Source organism: Adiantum capillus-veneris, unplaced genomic scaffold (genome assembly GCF_014529385.1).
Source record: "Adiantum capillus-veneris isolate H3 unplaced genomic scaffold, ASM1452938v2 Hic_scaffold_273, whole genome shotgun sequence".
In the NCBI taxonomy this organism is placed as follows: domain Eukaryota; kingdom Viridiplantae; phylum Streptophyta; class Polypodiopsida; order Polypodiales; family Pteridaceae; genus Adiantum; species Adiantum capillus-veneris.
In genome coordinates this window covers 166013-175403 of record NW_028221401.1, presented here as the reverse complement: position 1 = coordinate 175403, position 9391 = coordinate 166013, and the positions used below count along the sequence as shown (strand labels likewise).

General features: G+C 39.1%; 1 protein-coding gene across 1 annotated transcript; it reads left to right on the top strand.

Moving 5' to 3' along the window:
- Window positions 1-219: 219 nt before the first annotated feature.
- Window positions 220-908, top strand: LOC147417341 (putative E3 ubiquitin-protein ligase HIP1). Its single transcript, XM_086507703.1, has 3 exons — window positions 220-309; window positions 398-553; window positions 636-908. The coding sequence occupies exons 1-3, from the start codon at window positions 277-279 to the stop codon at window positions 807-809; spliced, it is 363 nt and encodes a 120-aa protein (XP_086363829.1). The 5' UTR covers window positions 220-276; the 3' UTR covers window positions 810-908.
- Window positions 909-9391: the final 8483 nt, after the last annotated feature.

Here is a 9391-nt window from a genome sequence, read left to right as displayed (position 1 = left end):
GGAGCATCATTTCTGCGTCAGGCCTCTCTTTGAGGGTCGCGAGTACTTACGCCAGATGGTGGGACTCGTCATCGATTTTCTGATCTCATCATGTAAGTTGTGAAGTATCAAACATACGTATGGGTGTGTGAATGCCCGTGGGCTGGATTCCAAGGGCATCTAACAAATACATACTTTTATCTCGTATGACATTTGTTTTAAATCTTTGTTTTTGCAGGATTGTCAAATCAAGCACTTGCCTATGAATGGGCTGACGCTTATGACCAGCACAGTGACATGCGGCTGGATGTCGATAACATGTCGTATGAGGTACTAACGTGTTATGTTAGTGATCCCTTGTTTGTTGAGTGCTCTTTAGCTTGGTTTATTTCTAACGTTCTACTGGTTTCCTTCACAGGAACTTCTTGCTTTGGAAGAAAGAATAGGAAATGTGAACACAGGACTTAATGAAGATGAAGTGAAAAAGTGTTTGAAGGTCAGTATGCATTCGTGCTCTGATGTGGCGGTGATGGTCAATTCTCAGGAGTGCGACTCAAAATGCAGTGTATGCCAGGTTAGTCATATAGCGTATGAGGAAAAGGCAGAGAGAATTGTTTGCTTATCTTTTTACCTCAAGCTGAACTCTTTGCATGCAGGAGGAGTATATGGAAGGGGATGAGCTGGGGGAGCTACAGTGTGGACATGGTTACCACACCGATTGCATCAAGCAGTGGTTACTTGTGAAAAAATCAATGCCCCATTTGCAAAGCTGCAGCCAGTTGAGTTGCCCATGTACAAAGAACTCGTTGTCTTTCTTGTCAACAATCTAAATTGTATATATTGTAATTAAACTCTCTTGTATCTGCAAGAGGGAAACTGGCCATTGTTTCACCTTCTTAAATGTCTGAAATTTCTTTGTCCATTTTGGACCTCGAGTGACGATTTCTGTGAATTTATAGTAGCAATCCATAGTTTTCGTGAGGAATCTGGGTATTGTGTGTGCGTGTGAGCTTGTGACCTTTGTTGTATTTTATAACCAAGTCACGAAATCCAATTTGGTTTTTCAAGTCCTGGCTTTAATGCTCACTGTGTTGATACCTATTTGATGCATGCTTATCACTGACCCATGTGGTCACTCGAGGGTCGGCGGTAGGTAGTTGTGGCCAAACCCAAGACTACATAAAGCAATGCATGGACATACACCTCTTGAGCTCTCAATGCATACAAACAAACAACATTAAACTCTGCTGGCCTCGTATTCTTCTCATGCATACGCATGTAAAACACATGCAGCATTTTCACTGCTGCTTTCTCTGTATCATCTCACACGTGCACATACAAACCTAATGCTGCAAACTGAGGAATGGACTCCAGGATGCACACCAAGATGTCGTTGAAAGGGAGCTTTTGGTAATAGGTGTCTTATCGGAACTTACCTATAACTTTTTGGTGTTTCTTGATAATGTTTGAAATGAAATATACCAAGTCAATCTAAATACACAGTGGATGGAAAGGAGAACTTAGTCATCAAGAAGTTTTTCTTATTCAACGTGTAACCTAAATTTGGCTGTTGCTCCATGAGGTCACTTTGTCTTTTGCTGGCCAATACACGTGAACATAGGGTTGCTTTGGTTGCTAATGGCAGTAAGTGCTGCCTGTACAAACATAAGTGCATGGTTACATGTTGAATAAACATGCTGTCCTGACTGTCAATTTAGGAGTTAATACTCTCGGACATACAGAATTTATCATTTGATTGCATGAGTCTCCAAAGAATTGATCCAACGGTAAGGCTTTGGTTTCTTACCTATAGGTTGTGGGTTTGAATCCCCCGTTGGGTTTCCTCTAGAGGGACATTTTGTGCTCACCTGGTGTTAGGGCTCTTGCCATTGAAAGCTCGAGTGCATCTCCTCCTTCGGGTGGGTCCTTTGAATGAGTTATCTCCGTTGGTTCCTAGTACATGTGGTGCATCAATTAGGTGGCCATGGTGATGATGCCTATGCGTAGCTCTCGCCTGATGGTATGTGGCCCTTGCCCAAACCTGTTTCATGGCTAATATTTGGAAGGCATAAGCACCTCCCCCTATGGGCCCTCTGATGTGTTAAAAAAGAAGTCTGCATGTGTGACATGAATAACTAGTTTTGACACCTATAACATGTGTGTAAACATAGCCAGTTCTAACGGAAGTCTAAGCTATATTTTGCACATAATTGCCAAGATTAAGGGGCAAGAATCATTTCCATAGACCATTACCTCTTCGTTTCTAAATCAAACTTTTTGCTTCATAGTATCAATTAAAGGAGTCTGTTGTTTTGTGTTGGATCTATCTTTACATATGCAAATTTTGTATAGAGAAGATGATGGTGTGGTGGCCTCATACGAACACACATTGTTTTGAGAGGTAGAGGTCGGGGCTCTAAAAGAAATTAGGATGATGACGCATGCAAAATCTTGAGTTTTCTCCGGAGGAAAAGGAAAATGAATGGTTAGAGAGATCTAATGATGGAGTGGTTACAAGTAGCTTTTAGAAGATGAGAGGATCTATTGGGAACTCTGTTGTTGAAAAGTGAAGTTGACAGAGCCGGAGCCAGAGAGGACGCAGAGGCCTTGGCAGTTGAAAGTATTGTGGGGGAGAATCAAATAACACATGGGCTCTTGAAGAGGGATGGTTTTAAGAAGTCGTTGCATCCCAGCTTAAAACAGAAGGTGAAAGTAAAAGCATTTTACCTAAGCTGTGAAGATTCCAAGGGAACAATGGAAGAATAACATTATGAACAATGGAAAAGTAAGATTAGAAAAATAGAGATAGAAAGAAGGATGTTAAGACAATGTTCCTATCTGCCTATATATGTATAGCCTAGTAAACTAAGAGCCTAATGGCTAGGAGCCTATGAGAATATGGGGGCATTAATAGCCTGTATACGGGGTTGGTTGGGTAGAGTTCAAGGGCGCTTTTGCAAGACCGCGGTCATGGTTAGTGGTCTTCTTCCCTTGAGTGACATTATAGTCTTCTTCGAGCCTCCATTGGATAGCCCTTGGAGATGTATCTCAATATTCAGTGCTTGAGTGGAGGAGAGGGTAGTATTGACCACCCCCAAATTAAAAGAGGGTTGCCTACAAAAAGGGTCGCCCGCCTTTTCCCATCAGTTCGCAGCATAGGCCGAATTGGTATGTACAAATTTGCTGACCGACCATTATTGGTTAATGCTCTATCTCGGCGTGCTTGAGGAATTTGTTTCTTTTGTGGTATTTTATTGACTTGTCACAATAATATCACAAATTTTGTGTAGGGATTGCATGAAATGCTATTAAGGCTACAAAGCTCGTAAGGCAATCTCTTGCAAGCATGTAAAGTCAATTTAAACTTTATAGAGTAAAAATTTGGTTTCTTGTGCAAGAATGGAGAGGGAGAGCAGCATGACAATTTCTTCCTGCCAAGGCTTATTTTGAAAAGCAACCTTTTGATTGTCTTCAGATGTGTATTCTATAGGCCTATCATGATATTTGATGTGTTGCAATGCAGCACTAGAGGGCAAACCCATATGTTGTTTTCTCCATAGTATTCAACACAGTACGCTTTTTAAGCCCACACAAGATCAATCCTCACATTAAATAGGGGTTGGATGTAACATGTCTTGGATATCTGTTGTCAAGGAGCATAAAACTTGCCACCATCAGTGTTTGGGAAAAATCATTTCCAAACCTTACAACCTTGGGTTTTCCAAAAGAAAAATTTGAAAAATCGAGCTATTTTTTTAAATTTTTACACTTTTTTTTTTGGTCAAAATATACGGGACTATTCCTTTTCCTCTTGCTCTCAAGCGGCATTTTTGAATTTCAAAGCGGCACAAATGTAAGTTGAGACACAATTTTCCCGAATAGTTGTCGCTCATTTCCCAGTCGAAGCAATTATGTCCAACATTTTTGGATGCTGACTTCCTACATGCAAAGACATTACGGGTAGCTCCTTGGATGGTACCATTGGGAGTTAATGAGATGTACATTCATACTTTTTGGTGTGTACAAGACATCAACACAAAGTGAGTGGGGTGTTGATGATGCATATATTTTATACTCTTATCACTAGACATTAGTTATGTTTAGCTTTACACCAGTGTTGGCAACTCAAAATTGATCCTACCATCAAATATGGAATGGTGGCATTGTTCTTTGATCCTTTCAAATAAGATCCAATCATCTCTTAGAGGTTACTGCATAGGTTGGTGTTATGTCGGCTCCAAGTTTTGAATCTCTGCAAGGTTTAGGATAGGATTATGTGGGTGGAAATCTCTCTCCATGTGCTGGGTGTTTGAGGTATGCTATAGCCATTTCCTTCTACATAACCTAGCCAAGTTTATTCTTTGTACATTTGGTCCAAAGCTTCCCAAAGAGTTTCACACAGTACAATGGGGAAATATTTATAGGGGTATTTTTTTGTTCAAATCTCTATGTTCAAGATGAGGAGGCTTGGTATCTGCTTATTGAGTCAACCCATTTTTTGCTCAGATGGTTTCACATGAGACATTTTGCAAGATAATCTTCGTACTTTGGATTGTAAATATCAAACCTCAATGACTGGATTTAGTTGCTACCAATACATTAAGAGATTATATTATGACTCACTTGACCTATAGGGATGTCCTTATAGCAGTGTGAAAAATTGCATGGTTTGCCATGGATTGTTCACAATCATGGCTAACCATGGGACTTCTAATCAATGATTTATGCATTTTGGTGGTATGGACACCAGGATTGTATGAAGTACTTGGACTTCACAACAAGTAATGTAATTTTGTTGGTATGGGATGCCAAGATTATATAATCTGCTTGAATTTTACATTACTTATTTTTGTAGTTTTGGTGGTATGGGATGTCAATAGTGTGTGAGTTATTTGAATGGGAGTGGACTTTTGTCAATATAGTCCTTGTTTGTTGCCTTTTTGGTGATATGGGGCATCGAATTTGTTTCAGAAAAGGTTTTTTTTCCAGATTTTCCAATTGCCTTTATAAAGTCATATGCTATGTTATAACTGCAATATAGATTGTGCCTTTTGTTTGGATCTTACTATCAACATACGGTACTACTTGGAAAGGCATATTTGATGTGCCCCTCCTTACAAATGTCTATATAAGGTGATGTAATGTGTGGTGAGAGAGTAATTACTTGGTTATGATTTATACAGCATGTGATCAAGATTTAGTCAAGTGGATAGATAGAATTGAGGAAGGTTTTCACAGTAGTATTCTTAGGAAGAATATTCCTTTTCTTTCGAATTTTTTTGGAAATGAATATGCTTCAACAACAAGATGGAAGAAGGTGACAAGGAAAGAGGTAGAAAAGGGTCTTAGTGATGCTTTCGAGAGTTTAAAAAGAGAAGGACTATGACTATGATACATCCACTTGCATGGATGATGAGGGCTACGATCAAAACATCATGAATTGTAACACTTACTTGTTTGGGGCTAGATTAAGCAATGAAAGGCCTTTTTGTGACAATCCCCACCTTTCATATGATCTAGAAGCAAACAAACAAGAAGAAAATTTCAAATAGGCCCAAAGAGAAATGATTATGCTTGTTCAAGATTTGACTAAGGAAGAAAGAGATTGTCTTAGGAAAAAGATGATTATACCCAAGGCTCTTTGCAAAGGAATACTATCATATATGAGGGACACCAAATGTGGTGCAGGAGATAAAGATGATGGTTTGGAACCTTACAAAGAAAGGCAACTGAGATAAACACAATTTCTAGATATTTCATACATACTATTGGGTGAGTTTTGATGCTAGAGTTTTTTTGCCTACTATTGAGCAGGGATGTTGGGATGCTAAGGATGCGCACACTCATGCATTGACTGCACTTTTTTTTCAACATTCCATCACTCCTACAAGAGGCTAGCTTCTTTTGACACAAACTTGACAAACGTTGCTTGACTGCATAAGGAGCTAGAGTCCAAGGTTATGCAATAGGAGGATGATATGGATGTATCTCTATCGGGATCAAATATCTTAATGGTCAGTTAATTTCCATTGGTCAGATTATTCTTGAGAGTACTTTTATGTAGACAGTTCTTGATGCTTTGCTAGATTCTTATTGGACTTTTTCCTCCATCTTTAGGCTTGTGAAAAAGGGTATAGATGATGTGAAATTTGATGTTTTTATCTTGTATTCTTGCAAGAGTCCCAATATAGAAGAAACAGGGCTACACATCTTTTTTTTTTGGACAAGAATTTGTGGCTGCAGAACAAAAGAAGAATGATGTTGTTGCCACTTTCAATGCTTCTATAGGTAGCAGCCGTAGCCCCACATCTGCTCCTTCATCAAACAACAATATGTTTGAGAACTCTTGTGATAAAGAAAAAACAAGTTGAAATGTAATTACTATAAGAAAAATGATCATCTCATTAAGCAATGCCCTAAGCTTAAGGCTACACAAGCTAAAAAGAAAGACGCAAATGTAGGCATTGCAGATGCTTCTTCCAATGTAGGTTCACAACAAATGTTGTGTAGGATATAGAATGGGATTTTAGTGTGCATGTCATTATGAACCATCTATTCATGATGCATGTATTTCAAAATATATGGATCATGTGTGGTAGTTTGGCAGTGGTGCAACTAAGCACATTACGTCTCCTCTCAAGATATATTCATTTTTCCTAAGACTATCCCTAATGAAAATCCTATCACGTGTCCAACACTACCACTTATCCAGTTCAAGGAATTGGAAACATTTTTCTTACTACAATAAGTGGCAGCTCTTTCACACTTTTGAATGATTTGCATGTACCTATGACAAAGAAGGATCCACTTGCAGAAGTTGGTCTTGTAGTCAAGTTTGTGGATGACTGTGGATAATCTTAGTTTTGGTGATACTATTGCAACATGTTTTACTTTGTTTCAAGGATTGCATAAGCTCAATGTGCACAAGAAATGTGTGGGAGATCAACGTGCATTTTTTGATTCAAAGGCTATTTCAAATGTAAAACTTTGGCAAACTTGTTTTGTCATCTAAATTTTCAGATAACGATTCCCAAACTATTTCCCAATGCCCAATAACGGTTCCAATAACAATTTCTTGTTGCTTGTTGTTTCTTTTGTATTTGGGCAGCCAACTCTCCTATGTCAGAATAGGACTCCAAAGGTGCCTACTGTTGACTCCACCAGTGTCTGCCCAACAAACCCTCTGCTTGTTAGGTGCTTTTTTTCCTCTTAGATGGTGTCTGCGAGGTAGTGGCTTCATCATTTTCCTTTTGGATTATTCTAAACAGTTCCTCTTACTCCAGTTGGTCCTTCTTGGAAGTCTTCATTTCCACTTCATAGGGCATCATAGCATCCCAAGTCTTGGTGTCAACATTATACTGGGGCGCATTTGCCTCTTGTTAGGTGAGTGCTGGCTAATTGTGACAATAGGAAGCAGTATGCATCCATCCTTAAGGAAATGGCCAGTTGCACTTGATGAGAGACTCAAACAAGATCTCATCCATTTCTCTAAATTGAGGTTTAGAGCTTGCCTTACTAGCGAGTTCTTTCTCTAGAATTTTACAAGCCTCAATTGTCAGCTACAGCAAAACTGGTTTGTGATTCAAATGAATTGTTTGATTTGGATTTTCCACTGGCCCATTAACAACTGAAAATTGTGGAGATCATCTAGTAGCTCACTGACCACCACAGCCTTCTGCTGTGCATCTTGCAGTAATTTGTTCCATGATATCCATTCCATATTTTCTTCCTCATACAAGTTCTGAGCCCATCAGCTATCTGAAGATATCTTTGCTAGTCTGCCGGCTCAGTGTGAGGTGGATAAAGGGCTAAAAAGAAACGAGGTAATTCAGCTTCTTTGACTGGGATGTCATAGAGTAATGCTGGAGAGTTAATAATAAATTCCACAAAATTCAACAAAATCTGATTCTCCTACTGCTTCATTTTTCTTGTAATTTTGACCAAGGGGAATAGATACTTCAGATGTGTTTTTGTTCTCTTGTAGTCATTTTGGTCTTGGGTCCTCTACTGCTAGCTTCATTGCGCTCTAACAAGTCCTTGACCCTAAGATCTAGAACCCCTCTAGCACTTTGCATTTGTACAAGCATCTCCTTCAGTTGCTGCCGAATTTTAGTCATGCATTTGTATGTAGGTTTGTTAACCAACAACATTTCCACTTGAAGCCTAAGTGACTTAAGGTCTGCTGTGGTCAAGTCTTTAGCCATTGGATGCATGCTCTGTCATTATTGGTAAGGTCCCATTCTAAAATTATTTCTAGTACTTGGACACATGAAGGATGTTTGGTAACTGTCAAACTACCTGGTCATGGTAACTGGCCGAATTCTAGTCTGCAACCATCCGTCTTGCTCCCACATAGAGCATCTAAAATATTTCCAAATCCAAGTGGCTGAGTCGTTGTCTAAAATTGCTCGATCTAAAGATTTTTGTCTCTCATAGGCTCTTGTTCAATGCTAGTAACTCAGTAGTAGTGATTCTGGTCAGATTCAGAGTAGTGATTAACAAAAATCTCTTTCCCTTTAGTGTGACTGTGATGTGCCTGTCCTTCTTGTGTTCCAGTCTGTTGAGGTGGTCCTGAGTTTCTCTAGATGATGGGTTGTCTTTAGTTGGATCACCTAAAACCTAATTTGGAGGTGTACTCCCAGTTGTTGATCTCCCCCTTGCTGAATCAGTCTTTTGACCCCTGTTCCATCCTCCTCCTCATCATCTTCAAGTTTCTTCTGGTTTTACTGCTCCTGATCCTGAGTCTGGTCCTCATCATTATCCTCCTCATAATCCTAATTGTTGACAATCTAAGTAGTCCATAATGGCTTCATTGACCACTGTTATATTGAATTGTCTTGCCTTTTCTCTGAGCTTTGACTGAACTGTCTTAATGAAAGTCTCAAGATCAGATATGTCAAGGGTTAAATCCCCATTCTTGTCCATAATCTGTACCAGATTGTGATAGATATACTTTTGGGATATATAGCCTCCTTTGTTACTTGATGTTTTAGTGGTATGTGATGCTGGCACACTTTTGGATGTACTCCCTTCAAATTCGTATGTTTCCAAGCGAATATGTCTTTGTATTTCTGGAATAGTGCCTTGGCCTTTTCCTTGATCTCTGGCTTCAGATGTTTGTTGATTTTAATCATTATGAGATTCTCCTCTGAGTTGAGATTCCAATCTTCTAAGTCTTGATAATTTGGAAGCAACCAATTTGGTCCACCTCCCTTTCTCTTGGCCAATGACTCTACTTCTTTGTCTCTCGAATACCAACAACATAGTCATTAAATTGACTTTTAGTAGATCATTTTGAACATCTGGTTGAAGTACTATTGGAATTTCTTCATCAACAAAACTGAATCATATACTAAACTAGGTTCTATTATGAAGTTAAGCTTTTTTGGTGTAAACTGATCTAGTACTTGAC